Source organism: Trichosurus vulpecula, chromosome 5 (assembly GCF_011100635.1).
Source record: "Trichosurus vulpecula isolate mTriVul1 chromosome 5, mTriVul1.pri, whole genome shotgun sequence".
In the NCBI taxonomy this organism is placed as follows: Eukaryota; Metazoa; Chordata; class Mammalia; order Diprotodontia; family Phalangeridae; genus Trichosurus; species Trichosurus vulpecula.
The window spans coordinates 218,977,436-219,001,470 of NC_050577.1; the positions used below are offsets into that span (position 1 = coordinate 218,977,436).

Here is a 24,035-nt window from a genome sequence, read left to right on the forward strand (position 1 = left end):
AACTTACTAAGTTGTTAATCATTTTCTTAAAGTTAAAATTCCTGGTTTAAATCTATCTTTTCATAATGAATAATTTTTTGATAGTTATCTCCTTACTGATGTTTTATTCAGCATTTTTTCTTTGATGTATATCAGTGATACTGGTCTTCTACTTTCTCTGCTTTCTCTCTCCCTGGAGCATATTTATCTCAGAATTTGGTAGAATGCTACCAGTTTTTTTCTGCTTTGTTTAAATAGTTTATGTAGTATAGAGATTGTTTTTTAAATGACTTGTTAGAATTATTGTGTAAGTATCTGAAACTAGAATTTTTCTGCTTATTAAGTTACTTTCTGTACTTAAGTAATATAGATTACTTATTCCTTGTTAATCTTGTCATCTTCTGTTTGCTGCAGTTGCTCATTTTGCAGTATGATTTGGTATCATAGTTTCTGATAATTTTGTTTCCATTTGCAGTGAGTTATTTTCATTTATTTTTTATAGTTTTTCTTTTTAAATTAGCTTAACAATATAAATTTTTGTCAGTTTACTTTATTCTTTTTTCAGAAATACATGTTTTCTCATTTTTTTCTTTTCCTTTTTAAAAACATATTTTTTTCAAATAGCAAGAGTTTGTTTTTTTCTCTCTCCCAATTTCCTGCCCCACATTACCCCCTCTGCCCAAAAAAAAGAAAGAAAAAAAAATTAAAGCCCTCATAGCAAATACAGCACAGTCAAGCAAGGTAAGTTTCCTGATTGACCATGTCCAAAAAACACGTCTCCATTCTGTATTTTGAGTTCATCACCAAGCTGGGTAGTTTGCCACATCTTCTGGAATTAGGGTTTATCATTACATTGAGTTCTTTCAAAGTTGATATATTAAAATAATGTCATTGTATAAATTGTTCTTCTGGCTCTAGTCACTTCATTTTGCATGAGTTCATACTAGTCTTCTCTTTTTTCTCTGAAACTGGCCATTTCATTATATTTTATGGTGCAGTAAATTCATTTGCCATAATTCAGTTATTCCCCAGTAGATGGGCATTCCCTTAGTTATTGCATTTTTGCCATTTTGAAAAGAGCCGCTGTAAATATTTTGGTACAGATGGGTACTTTTCCTCTTTTTTTCTCTTTTATTTTAATTTTAAAAATTATTTTTAAGTTAGTTTTTTTAAAAATTTATTTGTCCTTCCCTGTAACCATTCTTCTCCCCCCTCCCGCCATTGAGTAAGTTAGTTGGGTAAAACAGATTCCCACGTTAGCAATGTCCGAAAACGTTTATGTTTCTTTGGGCATTTGAAATATCACTTCAGGTGGTAAAAGTGGCATATTTTCTCTTCTTTTTGGACTAGTGGTTTATCATTGCTCAGAATTCTAAAGTCTTTAAAAGTTGTTTTCTCTATGATGTTATCACTGTACAAACTGTTCTTGTTCTGCTTATTTTACTTTGCATCAGTTCATAAAAGTCCATTTTCCTCTGGAATTGCCTGTTTCATCGTTTCTTAAGACGCTATTGTGTCATACTTCCTTACATTCTTATACCACAGTTTGTTTACCCATTCCCCCATAGGAGAGTCAGGAGGTCAGCCCCTTCATGTCCAGTTTTTGGCTACCATGAAAAGAGTTGCTTTAAATATTTTTGTACATACAGATCCTTTCTCTCTTTCTTTGATTTCTTTGGGGGCTGGGCTTAGTGGTGGTGTAGTTGGGGCAAAGGTTATGCCCCGTTTGGTTAACTGTGGATGTAGTTCTAGATTGTTTTATAGAATGACAGCTCCACCAGCAGTGCCACAGCACCTCCCCCATTTGTCATCTAACTTTTTTGTCTAATTTGCTAGTCTGATGAGTAGAACCTTAAAGTTGTTTTAATTTGTATTTCTCTAATAGAGTGAGTTAGAGCATTTTTTCGAAAGATTATTGATAGTCTGGATTTCTTTCTTTGAGAATTGCTTATTCATATCCTCTGATCATTTTCTATTAGAGAGTGGCTCTTAATCTTGCAAATGAAATGAAAATAAGTTTACTTTTAAAGAAAGTTACTTTATCATAGAAACTTGCTGCAAAGATTAGTCATTTCCCTTCTTATTTTTACTATGTTAATTTCTTTGTGCAGAAATTTAAAAAATTTCCTAATTAAAATTGTCCATTTTGTTTCTATCACTTGTTTAGCTGTGAACTCTTTCCCTCATCTGTACATCTGAAAGGCATTTCCTTCTTTACCCTTCTACTTTATCTTTTATATTAAAAGCCTTTTATGGCTAGCTCATGTATCCATTTGGCTACAAGAAAAATAAAGAAAAAATTATACTTCAATTTGTACTCATAGCTTCCTCGATTTTCTCTCTGGAGATGAATAGCATTTTTCATCATGAGTCTTTCAAAATTGTCCTGGGTCATTGTTTTAAGCAGGTGTAGCTAAGTCTTTCAGACTTGATCATCATTACAGTATTACTGTTACTGTGTATGTGATGTGAGGTGTTAGTCTGAACCTGACTTCTGCCAGACCGACATCTAGTTTTCCCAGAAGTTTTGTTAAATGGTCATTCTCCCTGGACCTGACCAGTCTGGGTTCGTCAGACACTAAGCTACAGTGTTTATTTGCTTCTTTAGTTGTGTACCTTTCTCTTCTGCCCTGCCTGAGTCAGATTTCTCATTCCATTTCACTTTTGGTAATGCAGCCTATAAACCCTTCTGTGAAGTCAGCCACTCCAGTATTTTTGCTGAGAATACCAATGGATGATATTGGCATGCCATGATCCATAGGGTCACAAAGAGTCGGACACGACTCAGTGACTGAACAGAAACAACAGATTTTATTCCATCCTGCTTAGTACTGTGCCAAGCAGTTATCCAAATAAGTCCTTGGACATTATTCAAAGAAGGGAATGGGAAAGGAGTCATTGGACTAGCTGATGAATTGAATACAAGTGCTTTCCAGATATAGGAATCTAAAGATAGTTGGCAGACTAGCAAGAACAGGAGTCATTTATACTTTTTTTTTTTTTACCAGATTACAACTACGATCGTTCTTTGACTTATAGACTTGATAGCCTTATCTTTGGTGAGCATCTTTGGATCTTCCCCTAAAAAGTAAAACAGCCACCAGAGAGTCAAATGAGGCCCCTCAACTCCCTCACAATAAGCATATACCATCTGTAACAGAGAAGCAGTTAAGAAAAATATTAGGTCTCTGTAAGAGATCTTAAATTATTCTCCTATTCCAGAATTAACAGTTGAGATTCTGAAATCAGGCCAGCTTTATATCCAGGTATCAAATTTAAAGCTAAATACAAAAGATACTTGTTAGTTTTTGATTCATGGAATCAGAGTTTGAGCAGAAAAGGACCTCTGAGGCTATCTAGTCCAAATTTTTCATTTTACAGGTAAGGAAATTGAAGGCCAGAGAGCCAAGGTTGCTTGTACATGTAATAACTGACAATGCTGGGATTTTGAACCCAGGCCCTCTGAGGCTTGCTCCAACCCTCCTCCTACTATACTTTGGAATAGGTGTTGATTCAGGAACAGCTTGGAAACCTGAACCAATGGTCTTAAAGGCCACATAATTTAAAATTTTAATAACTTCTTATAGGGATAATAGAAATCTTATTAAAGCAAACAAAGTTTAGGATAGTTAAATTGCGTAGTCATAGCTAATATGTATAACATACATTAGTTCAATTTAGCTAACAATTTATTAAGTACCTGCAGTGTTCTTAAACATTGATGGAATTAGAAAATTTAGCTTCCTGCCCTCACAGCTAACAATTTTGAAGGGGATATAACATATACATACATACAGAAATGCTGTACAGATGTATTATAGTTATGGAAGTTCTTTGAGAGAACTGTGGCATTTGAGATGAGCTTTTAAAAGTATGTGTAGGAATTCAACAGGTGAAGAACAGGAAGGAGAAAGACATAGACAAAGAAGACCCAGCCCAGTGTGTGTGTTCCATGGTAGAGTTTGGCTATAGTGTTGAGGAATAGGAGAAGAAATAATTTGAAGTAAGGCCGGATTCCCCAGTTGATACATGATCAAAGGGTGTAAACAGGCAGTTTTCTGATGAAGAAATCAAAACTATCTATAGTTGTATGAAGAAGTGCTCTAAATCACATTTGATTAGAGAAGTGCAAATTAAAACAACTCTTGAGGTACCACCTTACACCTGTCAGATTGGCTAATATGACAAAAAAGTGTGTGTGTGTGTGTGTGTATATGTGTGTATGTGTATGTGTGTAGAGCCACCATGTCCCAAGGCAATCTATTCCACTTTGGGGCAGCTCTAGTTGTTAGGAATTTTTTCCCTGCCAAACAGAATAGGAGCAATGGTGGTAGCCCTTAAAATACTTAATTTTTACATTTTAGTTAATTTTCAAAATCTTATTGGTTATTTTTTAATATTCATTTAAAAATTTTTTTGAGTTCCAAATTCTCTCCCTCCTAGCTCCTCCCTCATGCATTGAGAAGGCAAGCAATATAATATAAAGTGTACCTGTGAAATCGTATGGAACATTATTTCTATATTGGCCATGCTGCAGGAAAAAAGCAAGAAAAATAAAGTGAAAAAATTATACTTCAATTTGTACTCAGAGCTTTATCAGTTTTCTCTCTGGCATTTTTCATCACGAGTCTTTCAAAATTGTCCTGGATCTTTGTTTTAAGCAGTGTTTCAGACTTGATCATCATTACAGTGTTGCTGTTACTGTGTATAATGTTCTGCTTCTGCTCACTTCACTTTGCTTCGATTCATGTCTTCCCAGGTTTCTCTGAAACCATCCCCTTTGTTATTTTTTATATATTTTTTATGGTGCAGCCATTTCCCAGTTTATGGGCAACCCCTCAATTTCCAGTTCTTTGCCACCACAAAAACAGTTGCTATAAATATTTTTGTCTATGAGTCCTTTTTTCCCTTTCCTTTGATATCTTTGGGACACAGACCTAGAAGTGGTATTGCTGGATCAAAGGGTATGCATAATTTTATAGGCCTTTGGGCATAAATCCAAACTGTTCTCCTAAATGGTTGGACCAATTCACAACCCCACCAACAATCCATCTTTTCCAGCATCCTCTCTAAGATTTGTCATTTTCCTTTTCTGTCATTAGCTAGTCTGATGGATATGAGATAGTACTCCAGAGTAGTTTTAATTTGCATTTTTCTAATCAATAGTAATTTAGAGCATTTTTCATTTGACTATAGATAGCTTTAATTTCTTCTGAAAACTACCTGTTTATATCCTTTGATCATTTATCAGTTGGAGAATAGATCTTTTATACATTTGACTCAATTCCCTACATATTTGAGGTCTTTATCTGGCTGTAAAAAAAATTTTTCCCCATTTTCTGCATTAAAATAATTGAATACAGCTATTATGGTTATCCTGAGTTTTCTCCTTTTTGGGCTAAATATTCACAGTTTCTTCATGTATCCCTTCTGTGATATCGATTCAGTCCCTTTACCACCCTGGTTGCCTTCCTGGATGCTCTCTGGCTTATGATATTGTCCCAAACTGTGGTGCCCAGAACTGAGTACAGTATTTCTGATATGGATTGAGGGGGTTGAAGATCATCGCTGCCTTATTTCTGGGACCTATAGCTCTCAGTGCAGCCACTGCACATTCAAACTGAGCTTACTTACAATCCCTTAAACTCCCAGATCTTTTTAAGACAAACTATGACTTTTTTGAACTCTAGCCAAAGACTTTTAAAAATTCATCATACATATTCACCCCCAGCACTTTAATCTGTTAAGATCTTTTTGGATCCAGGGTCAGCAAGGTGGCACAGTGGATAAAGCATCGGCTCTGGAGTCAGGAGGACCTGAGTTTCAATGAAGCCTCAGACACTTACTAGCTGTGTGACCCAAGGCAAGTCAGCTAACCCCATATGCCTTTAAAAAAAAAGCCTTTGGGGATCAGACTCTACCATATTTCTTAGTCTATATATCATTTCCAGATCTTATAAGCATGCTATTTGTGCTTTAATCTTAAAGTCACCAATAAAAATGTTACACTGAATGGAGCCAAGTACAGATCCCAAGACCTGGATTCGTTCACTAGAGATCTCCTTCCAGATCTACATCTTCTCACTAGTGCCTACTTTTGGAGTCTTGTCATGTAGCCAATTCCGAATGCACTTTGAACTCACCTATTGTCTTTCCTAGTTCTCTACAAGAATAGTATGAGATATTTTATCAAATCCTTTGCTGACACAGGTTCATATTTGTACATCCATGCGCACACTCATAGGCATTCAGGGTTTGTTGAAACACACACTAACAACTATCAAGGGAATGAATGTTAAAGAACAAAGATGTTCTGAATGTTATTTAAGATTGATTTCCCCCCAAAAAAGCTACTGATAAATGAATAGGGCCCACAGCAGTTAGAAGCGAATACTGGAGAATACACAAATACTAGTGGGAACGTATTTAGAGTCCTAGATTTCTGCTATAATGAGTTTCCATTTCTGCAAGGAAAATGGGAAAATATGCATTCTTAGCTAGCCTCTGTGACCACTAGAGGGTGTACTTTTGTTCAAATCAAATGCTAATTGAATTTACACAGTGTGAAAGCTGTTTGGGTGAGCGTTTCATGATAAATGAGAGAAAAGTGTCTACGTAGAGAAGTTGGAAGTGAAATCGAGCTACTTTTTAGGGATCTTTGAGAGAGCATTCGTTAACCTGCTATACACCAAGCATTGTATGAGGCAGCACAAAAAGATCTGGCTCTCAAGGACCTTGCTGTCAGAGGGAACAACATATACAGCAATATCTTCATACAAAATCTGTACAATGCAAATACAAAATAATTTCAGTTAGAGTGGGTGCTAATAACTGGGGGAGTCAACCTTGGCTTTCTCTAGGAGAGGCTGTGTGTGAGATTGGCCCTGGAGGAAGATGAAAATTAGGAGGAAGGGGATTCCAGGCATAGGAGAGAGCAGTCTTTATAAAAGGCATACTGAAGAAATATGGTAGGGGGTAACTAGTGTGTCTGGGAAGCAGAGGCTATGCACAAAGCCTTTGTGGAGGGCAGAATGGAGAGGGGAGAGACTTGAAGCTAGGATTTCATTTAGAAACCTAGCACATCGCCCAGAATTTATTGTGTTAACTGTGTGCCAGTCGTTGGGATGCAAAGAAAGGTGAAAACACTAACACAATCCCTGCCCCCAAGAAGTTTATACAATGAGCAGGGGAGGGATAGTTTGTTTTTGAAGAGGGATTTCCTTTTTTAAAGAAATTTATTATTTTTATTTTTCAAGTAACAAGTATTTTTTCAGTTAGCCTGTTTCTTCTCTGGGATTTCCTTTTTTGAAGAAATTTATTATTTTTATTTTTCAAGTAACAAGTATTTTTTCAGTTAGCCTGTTTCTTCTCCTAACTTCCTTTCTGAGCAAATAAAGAAATTCTGAAAAACATCTAAATATATGTTTTTGCATTGGCCATGTCCAAAAAAATGCATGTCTCTACATTCCAAGTTGATTACCTCTGTTAATAGGTGAGTGGCATATTTCATTTTCATTCCTTTGAACTTGTGATTTATTGCTTTATTGGCACTCTAGAGTCTTTCTCTCAAAGATGTCTTTCCTTTTTAATGCTGTTACCATTGTATGCATTGTTTCAGTTCTGCTCTCTTTGTCTATCATCAGTTCATAAAAGTCTTCTAGTTTCCTTTGAGAAATAATCCATTTAATCATATCTTTTGACACAGTAATATTCCATTACATTTTTATACCACAGTTTGTTTAGCCATTCTCCAGTAGAAGAACAGCATTAAGGAGAAGCTAGGTGGCGCAGTGAGTGGGGCACTGGCCCTGGAGTCAGGAGGACCTGAGTTCAAATACAGCCTTGACACACTTACTAGCAGCATGACCTTGGGCAAGTCACTTAACCCCAATTGCCCTGGCTTCCCTCCTCCAAAAAAAAAACAGCATTAATTTCCGATTTTTGCCTACCATGAAAAAAATTGCTATAAGTATTTCTATACATATGGATCCTTTTCTTTAAAAAAAATTCTTTTGGGATATAGGCCTACTAGTGATATGTTAGCTGGTCAAAAGGTATAATAATCAGTATGGTAATTTTCTGGGCATAGATCCAAATTTCTTTCCAGAGTAGCTAGGTGAAATCATAGCTCCACCAATAGTGCACTCGTGGGCCTGTTTTGAGGAGACAGCATATTACTAAATAGGTACATATATGATGTGTTTAGTTTAGAAGGAAGGTGACCCTTGATGCAGGTGAGACATGATATAGGCCTGAATTAGGGTTGGTGGCTTCTATGAGTACAGAAAAGGGGATAGTGGCAAGAGATGGGAATGTAGAGTTTATGAGACTTGGCAACTGGCTGAAATTGGGATATGAGGTAGAATGAAGAGCTGAGGATGACTGAGGGTGGGAGCCTAGGTGGCAAGAAGGATCTTGGTGCTTTTAATAGAATTAGGGAAGAAGGGACAGTATGTGTGGTGGTGGTGAGGTAGATGATGAGTTCCGTTTGAGATTCCTGTGGGACTTGCAGTTGGATATATTCAGTGGGCAGTTGGTGAGGTAGAACTCGGAAGAAACATCAGAACTAGATGTTTAGATGCAGAGAAATAACAGTTGAACTGACGAGTCTGACGAGTTGGTGAGATCACCAAAAAGAGAAGAGGAACCAGTATAGAACTTTGGGGTCCAATCACTGAGGGACAGGAGGGGTCAGGACTGAGGAATGGGCTGAGACATGGAGAAGCAGTAGAGAGTAGTGTCATGAAAACCCAAAGAGGAATTAAGAGGGGACATGATGAACACCATCAGTTGCTACAGAGAGGTCAAGAAAGGATGAGGACTGAGAAGAAGCCAGTGGATCTGACAATTAAGAGATTATTGGTAACCTTGGAGAGAGCAATTTTGGTTGAGTGAGATGGGAAGCCAGATTTCAGAGGATTGAGTAGTAAAGAGGAAAAGAATTGAAGATGAGAAGTAAAGGGTGGCTTTCCCTAGAAGTTTCAGAAAGTGAGGAGAGTAGAGGAGGATGACTGCTTTAAGAGAAAGTTAATAAGTTGGTCAAATGAGTTAATGTATGTAAAGCTTCTTTCCATATAAGCATTACTTATTAGTAATAGGGCCAGCCAAATGAAGGGTGCTTTTTTTAATGGTTGAAAGAGGCAGCAGGGAACAAGAGTAGCTAGGGAGAGATCAATGAAATAAAAGCTACACCTGTTACTTTGACGAGCAGATCAGAAATAGGAAAGAAAAGCTTAGTAGCACTTCTAAAATTACCATTGTACTTAAAAAATTTTGTTTTAATTGTGCTAGCAACTGATATTCTTTTGTGTTTAGTTTTCAGATTCAAGTTATGGACAAAAACTCATTCGGATTATGTATTTCTCAGCTAGACTACATAAATACTAACAATGGATAAATGCAAGCATGTTGGGCGGCTTCGGCTCGCTCAAGATCATTCCATCCTCAATCCTCAAAAATGGCATTGTGTGGATTGTAATACTACAGATTCGGTATGGGCTTGCCTTAGCTGTTCTCATGTGGCATGCGGAAGATACATTGAAGAACACGCACTCAAGCACTTTCAGGACAGTAACCATCCGGTAGCATTGGAGGTGAATGAGTTGTATGTTTTCTGTTATCTTTGTGATGACTACGTTCTTAATGATAATGCAACCGGTGACTTGAAATTACTGCGGAGTACACTGAGCGCAATCAAAAGTCAGAATTATAACTGCACTACTCGGAGTGGAAGGATTTTACGCTCTATGGGTACTGGGGATGACGCTTACCCTTCCCATGGTGGTGCCCAAGCTCTCCTTCGAAATGAAGATCAAATGTTCACTGCTCTTTGGCATAGAAGGAGGATGCTAATGGGCAAAGTATTTAGATCTTGGTTTGAACAAACTCCCATTGGGAAAAGGAGATTAGAAGAAGAAAGACTTCAGGAAGAAGCAGAAGCGAAGAGAGAAGAAGCAAGGAGAAGACGACAGGAACTGAAGCGTCAGTTTAAGGCAGAAATGGAGAGAATGCCTCCGAGGAAAAGTTCACGTTTGCAGGGCCTTGCCAGGTCTGGCATTATGGAAATGCTCCCTATAAAGAAACTTGCTCAGAGCCCTGCATCACCAGCGACTGGTAAAAAAGTGTCTACCTCACATAAAATAAGATTAAAAAAAGTGAGTGATTCCCCTGTCAAACGAAGACCAACAGTGACTCCTGGGGTAACAGGATTGAGGAATTTGGGTAATACCTGCTATATGAATTCTATTTTGCAGGTATTAAGTCACTTACTTATTTTTCGACAATGTTTTTTAAAATTGGATCTGAACCAAACTCAAGAGTTGCTGGCTACAGCTGCTAATGGGAAGACTAGATCTTCTTGTAAACATCCACCAGTCACAGATTCTGTGTTTCACATAAAAGAAAATCAAGAAAAATATAAAGGCTCTCCTGGGTCAAGACGCCCAAGTCTGTCTTCAGGTTTAAGTGGTGGGGCATCTAAAAGCAGGAGCATGGAACTTATTCAGCCCAGGGAGCCAAGTTCCAAATACATTTCTCTTTGTCACGAACTGCATACTCTTTTCCAAGTTATGTGGTCTGGAAAATGGGCATTGGTGTCCCCATTTGCCATGTTACACTCAGTATGGAGGCTAATCCCAGCATTTCGTGGTTACGCCCAACAAGATGCTCAGGAATTCCTCTGTGAGCTTTTGGATAAAGTACAGCATGAACTAGAGACAACGGGTACCAGGTATCCAGCTCTCATCCCCACTTCTCAAAAGAAACTTATCAAACAGGTTTTGAATGTGGTGAATACCATCTTTCATGGACAACTTCTTAGTCAGGTACGAGTTGTTGTTTTTGTTGTGTTGTTGTTTTAAGTTTTCGGTTTGGGTGGTGTTTTGGGAAGCATTATTAAATATGCTGTCCTAATTAGAGAACTCTGAATCCTCACTCTGTAGAACTATTAAGCAAAAAAGATTTTAGTTCAAAAAGATGCTTCAAAATGTGTTCAGAGGAATTGACTAAAATGAATATGAAACTTATTTCTTACTTCAGTATTCATGATGCTCTGTTTTTGGTGATTTTTCCCCCTTTACTGGAGTATTTCCAAAGTTTGTAATAGCCAGTTTTACCACAGATGAGGATAAAACAAGGGACTGGTACAGTACTTAAGCTGTTGCTTTAAAAACAATAATAACCACAGAAAAACCATGAGTGGGGACTAAACCAAAAATTAGAATCAGAGAAGATAATTCTGAAGGAAGAGTAGCAGAGTATTAACAGTTTTAAAAAGAAAAATGGGAAATATTTGGAACTTGGGAGTTATTGTGAAGATGATTATGAGGTAGAATTTTGAATTTTGGGTGGTTGGGGAGGATTGATAAAATTCATAAGAGGTCACAGAATTAAGTCCATTAGAACATGAGTGCCTTTTGAAGACAGGGGCTGTTTTTGTTTTTCTTTGTGTCTCTAGCACTTAACACAATGCCTGGGTAAGCATTTAATAAATGCTTATTACCTAGACAAAATCAGCTAGTCAAACTAAATATTGAGGCAAAAGAAGGTCTTGGTGATCTTGGCCACTGCCTCAGTTCTCTTATCAGTTAAATTCCCAATTTCAGGCCTGGATTAGACGGTGTTTAAAGTCCTTTTCTGTCTCCTATAATGCTTTGAGACAGAGAACTGTTGGTCTGTAGACTTGAAAATGTTTCTCTTGTCTTACCTGTTTCCTCTTTCTATACCCCCAGAAGTATCACTCTGCTCTTCTGTATTTGGGGGTGGGGTCAGGAGCAAAGATTCAGGCCTTTTTCATAATTACAGATCTCCAATAGCATTTGGATTTGGTGGAGAAATAAGGATCACTGTTTTCTTGAAATCAGCTTTTTTTTAATCCAATTTTAAAAAACATTTTTACTTAAAGTTTTGACTTCCAAATTCAATCCTTTCCCCTTCTCCAAAATGCTGAGCAGATACAGGTTATACATGTGCAATTATGTGAAACATTTCCACATTCGTCATCTTGTGCAAAGAAGACTCAAATAAAAGAAAAAAGTGAAATCAGATGAAGAAATTAAAACTATCTTATCTATAGTAATGGAAAAATGCTCTAAGTCATTGATCAGAGAAATGCAAATTAAACCAACTCTGTGGTACCACCGCACACCTATCCTATTGACTAATGTGGCAGAAAAGGAAAATGATAAATGTTGGAGAAGATGTGGGAAAATTGAAATACTAATGTATTTTTGGTGGAGTTGTTAAGTGACCCAGCTATTTCGGAGAGCAATTTGGAACTTCCCCCAAAGGGCAGTCAAACTATGCATGCCCTTTGATTCAGCAATACTACTTCTAGGTCTGTATCCTGAAGAGATCATAAAAAAGGAAAAGACCCACATGTGCAAAATGTTTATGGCAGCTCTTTTTGTGGTGGCAAAGAATTGGAAGTTGAGGGGATGCTCATCAATTGGAATGGCTGAACAAGTTGTGGTATGTGAATGTAATGGAATACTGTTGTGCCATAAGAAATAATGAGCAGGTGTATTTCAGAAAGACCTGGAAAGACTTACATGAACTGAAGCTGAGTGAAGTGAGCAGAACCAGGAGAACAGTGTACACAGTAAGAGCAACATTGTACAATGATCAGCTATGATCGACTTAGCTCTTCTCAGCAATACAGTGATAGACAACTCCAAAAGATTCATGAAGGAAAACAATATCCACATTCAGAGAAAGAACTATGGAGTTTGGGTGCACATCAAAGCAATACTATTTTCTCTCTTTTTTTTTCTTTCTTGTGGTTTTCCCCTTTTGTTCTGATTCTTCTTTCACAACATGATTGATGTGGAAATATGTTTTAAAAAAAAGAAAGTGAAAAATATCATGTGCTTCATTGTGTATTCAATCAATATCAGTTCTTTCTCTGGAGGTAAATACTATGGTTCATCATTAGTCCTTTGGGATTGTCTTGGATGATTATTGTATTGCTGAGAATAGCTAAGCCATTCACAGTTCTTCGTTTAACAATATTGCTGTTACTATGTGCAACATTCTCCATGTTCTGTTCACTTCATTCAGCATCAGTTCATGTAAGTCTTTCGAAGTTATTCTGAAATCATCCTGCTTGTCATTTCTAATGGCGCGATAATACTCCATTACAATCATACACTACAGCTTGTTTAGCCATTCCCCAGTTTTTTGGGCAGCCCTTTGATTTCCAGTTCTTAGTCACCACAAAAAGAGCTGCTATAAATATTTTTCTACAAATAGGTCCTTTTCCCTTTTTTTGGATGTCTTTGGAATACAGACCTAAAGTGGTATTGCTAATGAAATGGGTGTGTACAGTTTTATAGTCCTTTGGGCATAGTTCCAAATTGCTCTCTAGAATGGTTGGATCAGTTCACAGCTAAACCAACAATATATTAATATCCTAGTTTTCCCACATGCCTCCAACATCTAACATTTCCCTTTTTTTGTCATATTAGCTACTCTGATAGGTGTAAGGTGGTACCTCAGAGTTGTTCTAATTTGCATTTCTCTGATCAGTAGTAATTTAGAGCATTTTTTCATGTGACTATAGATAGCTTTGATTTCTTCATTTGAAAACTGCCTGTTATATCCTTTGGCTTTTTATCAATTGGGGAATTCCTTGTATTTTTATAAATTTGACTCAGTTCTCCATATATTTGAGAAATGAGGCCTTTATCAGAGATACTTATTGCATATTTTTCTCCAGTTTTCTGCTTTCCTTATATTTTGGTTGCATTGGTTTTCTTTGTGCAAAAACTTTTTAATTTTACATAATCAATTATCTATTTTATATTTGTAATATTCTCCATATCTTCTTTAATCCTAAATTCTTCCCTTATCCATAAATCTGACATAAACTACTCTATGCTGTCTTAACTTATACTGTCACCCTTTATGTGTAAATCATGTAACCATTTTGACCTTATCTTGGACCCATTTTGACCTTACCTTGGTATACATGTTAGATACTGGTCTATACCTAGTTTCTGCCATACTATTTTCCTAGCAGTTTTTGTCAAATGAGTCTTTGTTTGGATCTTTGCCTGGATGTTTGGGTTTAATCATATACTAGATTACTATGGTTATTTGCTGTAATGTAATTTGTACCTAATCTTTTCCACTGACCCACCACTCTATTTCTTAGCCAGTACCAGATTGTTTTGATAATTACCAAATAAGCTTTTTTCTTTTTTTGTTTATTTATTATTTTTCCCCCAGTTAACATGTAAAAATAATTTCTAACATTTATTTTTAAAACTTTGAGTTCCAAATTCTCTCTTTCCTCGCTCCCCACTCCCCTCATTGAGAAAGCAAGCAATTCGATGTATACATGTGTAGTCATTAAACTTATTTTTCAACTGCTTTAAGGCTGTACTAAAACTTTAGTTTTGTGTTTGTTCTCTCCTTTTCCCCCACAAGCTCCCCCTCATTAATGATCAGTCTTCATGGTGATTATGTCATTATATGTTTTTCTGGCATATTTCTTTGAAATTGCTTTTACAGATTCCATATGTAATTAATTTTAGAGCATAATATACCTTTGAGTTTTAGTAATCACTTCCTGCCTTTTATAGAGGTATAATGGATGATTGATTCTATGTAGTGCCAAGGTTTTAGTTACATAGGAAGTGTTCTTTGACACTAATGCTGCCATCTTGTTCTTATTGGCTGCCTGTGCCCTTTGTTGTGACTAGTTTTACAATCAGATTTCATTCCATTTTGTAAGTAAACTTTGGGGAAATTGTTTCTCCATCCATAAAGATGTCCTCTGACAGGCCAGATGGCCTAGTGGATTGAAAGTGGACCTCAGGGTCCGAAAGACATGGGTTTGAGTTCTGCCTCCAGTACATCCTGGCAATGTGACCCTGGACTAATCATGTCAGATTTTACTGCCCTAGGCCAGTTCTGTTAAACGTAAGTAGAAAAGGGCCCATAAATTTGTCCAAACGGGTCCCAGGGCTGCAATATTGACTTAATTTTAAAATGTGATATTATCTATGGTTTTTTCTATTTTTATTTGATTAAATATTTCCCATTTATCTTTTAATCTAGTTCTGGCACATGAGAAGCATGCGGACCACGTGTTTGAGCCCTCAGTTTTCCTCGCATGGGTGCTAATATTAAAGAGAAAAGTGGGGGGAATTACAGAGCTTTCCATCTCCCCTCAGAATTGCCGTAAGGGGATTCCCTGAAAGAGGAAAGAATGAGAACAAAAGGCAGAGATCTAAGCTTTTCCTCCTCTCCTTCCCAAACTCAGCAGTCTGGTCCATGTGGGGGATGGTAATCTCATGATGCAGGGGATGAAGAGGGACTCTAGCAGCCCCAGGAACATCCCAGCTGCGGCATGGATGCTTTTACCTCCAGCAGTTACAGGTGTCTCCCAACACAAGGGGCTGCAGCTACAGGAACATCAAGGCCACAGCATGGCTATCCTTTGGAACAGTTCTTGATCGTGAATCAGGGTCATCTGTAGTAAAGTAGCCATTAGCTTCTTGAATGTAACCTGCCCTCGTATTTAGTTTGATGCCACTGCTTTCTCTTTGCTACCACTAACTCACCTTCCAAAATCTTTCCCCTCCTAGAGAGCCATATCAGGGGAATGATTCAAAATCTTTGCCCCCCAGAGTCCTCTGGAGGGGCTGTTCCCTCTTTTCTCCATTCCATAGTGACTCAGAATTACCACCAAGTTGGCTGAAGTTGGGTCCCCCTTCCTTCAAGTAACTCTACACCTACCATAATTGCATGTCAACAGTTTCACCTCCCCCCATGCTGTTAGAAAGCAAAGTGCCTCCCAACAATTACTACCTATTGGTCCTCCAAACTCTGGGAAGGAGTTGTCTGCTCATCCCAGAGGAAAGGAAGCCCCAGTTGAGGGAGACCTGCACTACTTGTTCAGGGTGGGCAGAGCCCTCTGAAGGGGTGTTGGTGGTGCTGAAAGGCCCCCCACCCAGTATACTTGCACTCCATTTCTCTTATACACTTTCACTAGCACCCCCAGGAACTGGCCATCAGTTGCTTTCTTAACCCCATGTTTTGGGAGCCATATCTATAACTCCCTCATTGCTCACCTTGCAAGGTGACAGGCTCCAAATCTTCCCCCCCCCCCCCCCGGCCCCTTCCCCTTCACAGAGTGCCTGTTCACACTTTCAGCAGGCTTTTCCCAAGTCATAACTGTCCCACCTTCTTAGTCAGGTTTCACCAGTTGATCAGACCATGCCTGTATGGTTGAGTATTGGGCAAAAGCTAAAATCTGACACCATTAAGGTGGAGCTCTACCTAAAACAAAGGGTCTAATTGACCCTAAGACAAGCTGGGCATGGGGTATGGTAGGCAGTGGAGGGGCATCCAATCTATCAAATGTATTTCCTTTAGGAATTTCACCCCCTCCCTTACAGATTCCCATTGATTGCTATTGGAATTCATCTCTGTGATGCCAGGTGTGAATGAATAACTCCCTATGTCTCAATAACATTAATATATAACAGTAATTTATTAATAGAATTTATATAATTTATAATTGTTATTTAATATATTAACATTACTTATATATGTAATATAATTATATAACTTATATAGCAGTTTATGGTTTACAAAGCACACTCTCACAACCACTCCAGGAGGTAGCACTATTATAATCCCCATTTTATAGATGAACTCAGGCACTTGCTCAGGGTCACACAGCTACTAAGTAGGTGGGGGTGGGCATGGGGGAGCAGATACGAACTCAGATCTTTCAGACTCTAGAGCTCTATCCACTGCTCAGTTTTGATGCCCAAAAAAGGGACAAGGAACATTCTTCATTTGGAGACTCTCATAAATTTATCTGGTTTTATAAAAGTACATCCTCAGAGAGCTGCCCTTTTTAGCTCATGTAAGTCAGCTGTAGAAGCTGCTCAGCCTTCACTCTGACCAGGCCCTCTAGAGTCATTGCTATGGTAACTCAGCAGATTTTTCTTTGAACTTCTCTCTCAACCACTCTCACTCCTTGGTGGAGAAGGTTTGTTCTCTAAGTGCCTGGAGTCACCTTTTCCCAGGTACAGTGAGAGAATGAGCCAGGAGCTTTCTTAAGCAGGTGAGAGTTGCAGATCTCTATGCTAGGGTCTCTTCTTCTTGCTCATGCTTCTGATCCCAACAGCAGCTGGAATCTCTGGGTCAGAGACCATAGGTGGGCTTTTGGCTGGGGCCCATTAGCCTGTTACCGCCATCAGGAAAGACGGCTTCATTTTGGAAGCCACCAGCTCTGAGCTCTGTTAGCTCCCCTTATCTTTCCTTCCTGTTCCCTGAAAATCAAGAGTGCTAGCTGCTCATAATATGGCCCAATTTACTTTGGAACTGTTATGCCGGCAGACCAACTTATACAGAATTACCAACAACCAGGGAATCCCATATTGAGCACTTTACCTTCTGAGTAGCCTCTGACACCTTCAGCCTGAGTTCAGAGTGTGCTTCCTGTCCCATAGAGAAGATTCCCCATATAGGATCAGGAGGGCTCTTGCTGTCGCGTACACATTCAATGTGCTGCCATCCGATCATCCCACCTTTTATTTGTAGCATTCTTTCACCAGGTCACCCATGAGCCATGAGGCTATCTCATCTCATCCCCACCTGCCATAACTACACCAGTGTCTGAGGTGGCTCTGAAGTGAGCTTCTGGGTTCAGGTTTGGTATTGAGATGGAAAGAGGCACTTGAAAGTTATCGAATAGATAACAAAAGGAGGTTTATTTTGCCTTAACTCCAAAAAAGATGTACAGGGAGGATACAGGCAAGTAGCTTTCCTGCATACGTTCCCCCTTGTTTCCATATGGAAATGGGTCATTAGAGTAGTATATGAATCCACCAAATTAGGTTGACTCGGGCCCAGACTCCATATGCCTGGGACTTTGTATGCCTTTAGGTGACCATGGGGAGCTGGAGCCAATCATGGCCTATGGATAGCTGTGTCTCCTTTTAGGACTTCTGTGATGGAGGATTTCTACATTTGGACTTTGGTGTGTTCTTGTTTTATAGGTCAGAATCTGTTGTAACAATTTCAAAGGAGAACTAGAAATCATTTCATTGTAATGTTCAAGTAAATACCAGTATCACAAAATATTAGCAGTAAAAAAACATTTGCAGCTTGGATATCGGTCCTCTTTGCATCTGCCAGTGTTAAAAAGTCATTCTACTGCAGTTAAGCATCACTGGAAAAAATTAATTGCTTCTCTACAGCTCACAGATCTCGGTATAGTGAATGTTATCAGGTACTCCATGGATAAGGAGGGGATCCCTGGAGAGGGAGGGGATCCCCAGAGAGGGCGGGGATGGAGTGGAATAGACAAGTATGAGGATTGAGGAGAGCAGAAATACCAGCCCCACTGTTGGGGAAATGTAGGCATGGAAGGCAGGCATTATTTTTTTAGCTGATTTTAAATGAATTCGATAGGAGGAAAAAGTGAACTTCAAGCTTAGTAACAGACTTGTTTATAGGTCAAATGTTCTTTTTTGTTTCCTTGGGACTTTGCTAAAAAAAAAACTGTAATCTACACAAAAATTATTGTTTCCTGTCAGTGAGTCTATTTCCATTGTAAATGTAAGACATAGATAATCTCTCTCACTTTGCTGTTCTGACTCCCTGAGCACAGAAGAACTTTCTGCCCTCCTTTGGAAGCCATGTTTCCTCTTTCTGCTTGAACCACCATATTACTAGTGGATTTAGGGTATAACTGTGAAGTTTTCTTAAATCACTTCCTGCTTCAGAGATGCCTAGTTTTAAATAATTAGTTGATTGACACCTGTTTGGGGAAGCAGAATGAGGGTGAAGGCTTCAGAAATGGGTATCTCTAAAGTGAATTAAAATAGTATAGTGGTAATCATATTAACCTGGCACCTTCACTGCTTAGATAATTTTGGATCAGGTCCCCAATATATTCCATTTTAAGCTTCCGTCTCCTCTTAAAGAATAAACACTGAGGATCTTACAGTGTTAACTTACATGGGCCCTGTGGAAAATTCAGCGTGATCTTGATGGTTTTTAGGTGTATTTAGAATGGGTTTTTATCTTAGGTTAAGTTTCTTCTGATCCTTAATGTGCTTACTTTGGATTTGGTGTCATGACCTCTATCAATAATGCCTGATGATATCACACACTTATTTTAAAGATAAGAAAATATATACCCCTATTTGAAATGTAGTATAAAAGTTTAATAGGCTTTGTAGAAAATAAACCCATTTTAAGTAACTTGGAAGGGAGATAAATTTGGGACAGATTTATGAGATATATTTTATGGGAATGTGTAACATACGAGTCTTTTTTATGACCAATAAAAACAAAGATGTGGCTTCAGAGACAGAAAAATGAATGCAAACTTGGCCTAAGTATTGGTAAGAAACATTTAAACAAAGTAAATCTGAAAATGAGGAAATGACAGTAAATACTCTAATATTCTGGTGGATTTGTGATCTCCTTGAAGATAAGGATATTTCCTCCAGCAGTCTTGTCTGTCCATCCTATGACTCTTGCCAAAAATCCACCACAAGGGACACACCCTCATTCTGCTTCCCCAAACAGGTGTTAATCAACTAATTATTTAAAACTAGGCATCTCTGAAGCAGGAAGTGATTTAAGAAAACTTCACAGTTATACCCTAAATCCACTAGTAATATGGTGGTTCAAGCAGAAAGAGGAAACATGGCTTCCAAAGGAGGGCAGAAATACAGAGGTTGGCTTGTCTAGTAGCTGCGAATAACTGTTTTCTCAGAGGGTTTACCAAACTGCTTAGTGGTGTCTTCTCAGTCCTTTTTTTTTTAATAGTATTTTATTTTTTCCAATTACATGTAAAGATAGTTTTCAATGTTTTTTTATAAGATTTTGAGTTCCAAATTTTTCTCCCTCCCTCCTGTCTAAGACAGCAAGCAATCTGATATAGGCAATATATGTGCAATCATGTTAAACATATTTCCACATTGGTCATGTTCTAAAAGAAGAAACAGAACGAAAGGGAAAAATCATGAAAAAAACCCAAAAAGTGAAATAGTATGCTTCAATCTGCACTGGAAAATGGCTTTGGATATGGATAGTATTTTCTATCATGAGTCTTTTGAAATTGTCTTGGAACATTGTATTGCTGCGAAGAGCTAAGTCATCACATAATGTTACTGTTACTGTGTACAATGTGCTCCTGGTTCTGGTCACTTCACTCAGCATCAGTTCATGTAAATCTTTCCAGGTTTTTCTGAAATCTGCCTGCTCATCATTTCTTATAGCCCAGTAGTATTCCATTACATTCATATACCACAACTTGTTCAGCCATTTCCCAATTGAGAGGCATCCCCTCAATTTCCAATTCTTTGCTACCATGAAAAGAGCTGCTATAAATATTTTTGTATATGTGGGGTTTTTATTCCGTTTTGATGATCTCTTTGGGATACAGCTCTTGCAGTGGTGTTACTGGATCAAAGGGCATGCACAGTTTGATTGCCTTTTGGGCATAGTTCCAAATTGCTCTCCAGAATGCTTGGATCAGTCTTCTCAGTCCTTTTGTAAAACCTGGCACTGCTGACCATTCATTGCTCCTTGAGAGGTTATTTTCTTATAGGGGAATGAGCAGGATGATGGTATCTCTGAAGCTGGAAGAGCTCTGACTGCTGCTTTTGCCTCTCCTCTGCTGATTCTTCCTCTTTGTGGCCCTAGACGTTAAAGGGGTGCTTGTCAAAGTTAGTTTAACCTTCTTTGACACTCTTGAAGACTGCCTTCTGTCATATGGCTTCCAGAGCAGAATCCCAGATCTCTATTGTTTGTTCTTATCTCATCTGACCATTTCTAGCTTATATTTCTGACTCAAAAGTCAATTTGTTCAAAGCAAAACAAATGGAGTCTTTCTTTTGATTTAGTTACGTTTAGTGCCGTCTCTATCTTCTTCATTCTAGTCAGCCTTGTTAAAGAGATCTTGGTACTAACTTTGACTCTCTCCTCTTCTTCGCTTTCCAGATCCAATTAATTGCCGAATTCTGTCAGTTTTTGCTCTTAATGTGATCTTCTGTCCTTCCCTTATTTAAGAGTCCTACTGGTATTGCCAAAATAGAAGTCACCGTTGTTGCTGCCAGTCTGTAAGAGCTGGTCCAGCCAGACCTTGTGCCAGGCACGTATAATCATTATGTCACTCCTGCTCAGAATTCTTTAAAAGCTCTATTGCTTACCAGATAGAATTCCTTAGCGCTTGTGCTACCAAAACTCACCTATCTAATGGCATTACATTCCCAGTACAGCCCAGTATGAGTGCTATGGTGAAGGAAGGTTTTCCTTCTCATAGGACCAAATTACAACTCTCTGTAACCTCGTCTGCACCCAAGCAGCAGTAAACTAGGTCTAATCAGTCTTTCATATGAGAACATTCTTCTGGTTAACTGGTCCTTCAACTAGTCCCTGAATGGAATGGTTTCAAGACCCTCTTCCTCATCCTAGGCATCCTTTTTCTGATCATATTTCAGGTATTGATGTTCTCCCTAAAATGGGATACTAAGAACAGAACAGGATATTCCTGGTGTGTGGTCTGACCAGGGCTGAGTACAATGAGATAATCCTCTCTTCTCGCTTAGGACTGTGTGGTTCAATTCTAATGGACTGCTCAGGATGCACATTATTCTTTCCCTCATTCATCTCATTGTGTTATGACTTCAGCACATGGTTCCAGCCCTCTCCACCCTCCTCCGTGGCTTTGAGATCCGAGTTGGCAAGAGAAAAGCCTCCCGGATGTCCCTTCCTGTGAAAGTATATGGATACTCCTCTGTGCTATGTGATCAGACTCCCCTTCAGATCCCTTCAGTGCTCTATCTCTATATGAAGGACTTAGTAAACAGCTAATGAATTACCAGTTCATTAAAGGGAAGTTTCATACTTTATCTTCTAGATTTTATTGTCCTTTTGAATTGCTGTGTCCTTTCATAGTAGTAGGAGCCTGACAGTTCTAGAGAAGCTTTTTATGGTTCTTAAATTTTCTGGATAGAACTTTCTTTCCTCTCCACTCCCACCCCCCAGCTCTGAACCCTTCCTTGTAACAAATTAAAACAATGAAGAAGCCCCACCCAGGTGGCCTAGTGGCCGTGTCCTTTCTCCAGTGCTATGTTCTGCCCTTGTACACCTTCCTCTCTTTCCTGAGGGCAGAAGTTTGACATTATGTTATTGTTACTGGTTTGTTTAGTTAGTTAGAATTTGGCTTCTTTTTACAATCTTTTTATTGTTGTCATTTGTTTATATTCTGTTTTGCTGATTTTACTTGGCGTCAGTTTGTACAGGTCTATCACGTTCCTCTGGATTCTTCATTTATCATTTCTTACTGCACAGTAATATTCTGTTGTGTATCCCAAGTATCTGAGCACCCACTTTGTTTCCAGTTATTGACTATCACAGAAAGTGTTGCTCTGAATGTTTTAGCCTGGGTAGAGTGGCATTACCAGGTATGGTCTTCTAGTACGATTACTCCTACACCCAATCACAGCCCAATACCACACTCACACACCTGTCACTCTCATAACCCTTCAGACCATGATGATGTCCATTTTTCTGTGATCTTTGGCAGTTTGTAGGGTTTGAGGTAACTGCTCAGACTTGTTTTCACTTCTTCTTAGCAATTTAGAGCCAGTTTTTGTGTGAAAGTTGCTAATTTGCAGTTCTTCTAAAAGCTTTTCCTATCTTAGAACCACTTGCCTATTGGAAATAGCTCTCGACTTTACAGGTATGTTGATTCACTCAATCAGCAGGCATTTAGTAAGCATCTACTGTGTGCCAGGCACTAGAGATAAATACAATGAATAATCTTAATCCCTCCTCATATAAATAAATGTGTGAGATGTTATAAAAAGAACAAAAACAAAATATATGAATACAAGGGAGTTGAATGCAGGAGTAGTTGAGTAGGTGAAGAAAGCCTTCATATAGTGATGTTTACAGATAGCAACTCAGTTCTGAGATGAAGAAGGAGTGAATTCTAGCCACGGAGGAATGACCATTTCAAAGGAACATTAATAGGAGGTGAAGTGTGCTCAGTCTGAAGAAGAGAGACTACATTGCTGAAAATAGAGATTAAGGCCAGACTGAAGGACTTTAAGAGGTAAATGGAAGAGTGTGTAGTTGTCCTGAAGGGGGTAGGGAGCCACTGGAGTTTGAGTAGGGACTGACATGGTCAGATCTGTGCTTGGCAGGGAGGCCACTGACCTACTAGTGAGAGTCTTCGAGGCCCAGACTTAGGTCATGGTGATACAATGTGAGTAGGGGGAAGGGCTAGAAAGAGCTGAGATGTGGAAGGAGAAATGGCAAGATTTTTAAATGAGTTTCTCCTATAGCTAAGATGTTAGAATCTCTTGAAATTGGATAAAATGTTTTCCCTACAGAGAAATTTCTCTTATTTTATCTGCAGTTATTTTCCTTGTACAAAAGCTTTTTGTAATAAAAATGGTCTGTCTTATTATCATCACTCTCTCAGGCTTAGGAAGGTATTTTAAAGGGAAGAAAAGCATTAAAAATTTTTTTCTCTATTAAACTTGTCCAGTGCCTTTTTTGGTATATCCCATTATGAACATCTTTAAGACAAATATTTCTTTTTTTAGTAGTATAGTTTATTTTTTTCTAGTTTTTAAAAATTTATTTATTTTTGGTTTTAGTTTACAACATTCAGTTCAAGTTTTTGAGTTTCAAATTTTCTGCCTCTCCTCCCCCCTCCCTACCCAAGATGGCATGCAGGCCGATATAGGTTCTACATATATCTTCACACTAAGCATATTTTCACAGTAGTCAAGTTGTAAAGAAGAACTATAACCAATGGAATGAACCACAAGAAAGAAGAAACAAAACAAAAACAAAGAGCAAATAATTTGCCTCAGCCTGCACTCAGACTCTGTAATTCTTTCTCTGGATGTAATTGCTTTTTCTATCATGAGTCTTTTGGAGTTGTCTTAGAACCTTGTATTGCTGAGAAGAGCCAAGTCTGTCAGTCAGTCATCAGAGATACTGTGTGTATAATCATGTATAATGTTCTCTTGGTTCTGTTCCCCTCACTCAGCATCAGTTCATAT

The 24,035-nt window shown here is 38.3% G+C and overlaps 1 protein-coding gene across 2 annotated transcripts in view; it reads left to right on the forward strand.

Moving 5' to 3' along the window:
* USP44 (ubiquitin specific peptidase 44) overlaps positions 1 to 24,035 on the forward strand; it is a 44,675-nt gene that overhangs the window by 10,672 nt on the left and 9,968 nt on the right. The window contains exons 1-2 of one of the 2 annotated variants that reach the window (XM_036761678.1): positions 7,393 to 7,471; positions 9,295 to 10,802. In XM_036761678.1, coding sequence (XP_036617573.1) covers positions 9,369 to 10,802 — 1,434 coding nt within the window. In that variant the 5' untranslated portion in view covers positions 7,393 to 7,471; positions 9,295 to 9,368. Of the gene's footprint in view, positions 1 to 7,392; positions 7,472 to 9,294; positions 10,803 to 24,035 lie in introns of those variants that run through there. The other variant, XM_036761677.1, reaches the window with a different exon arrangement.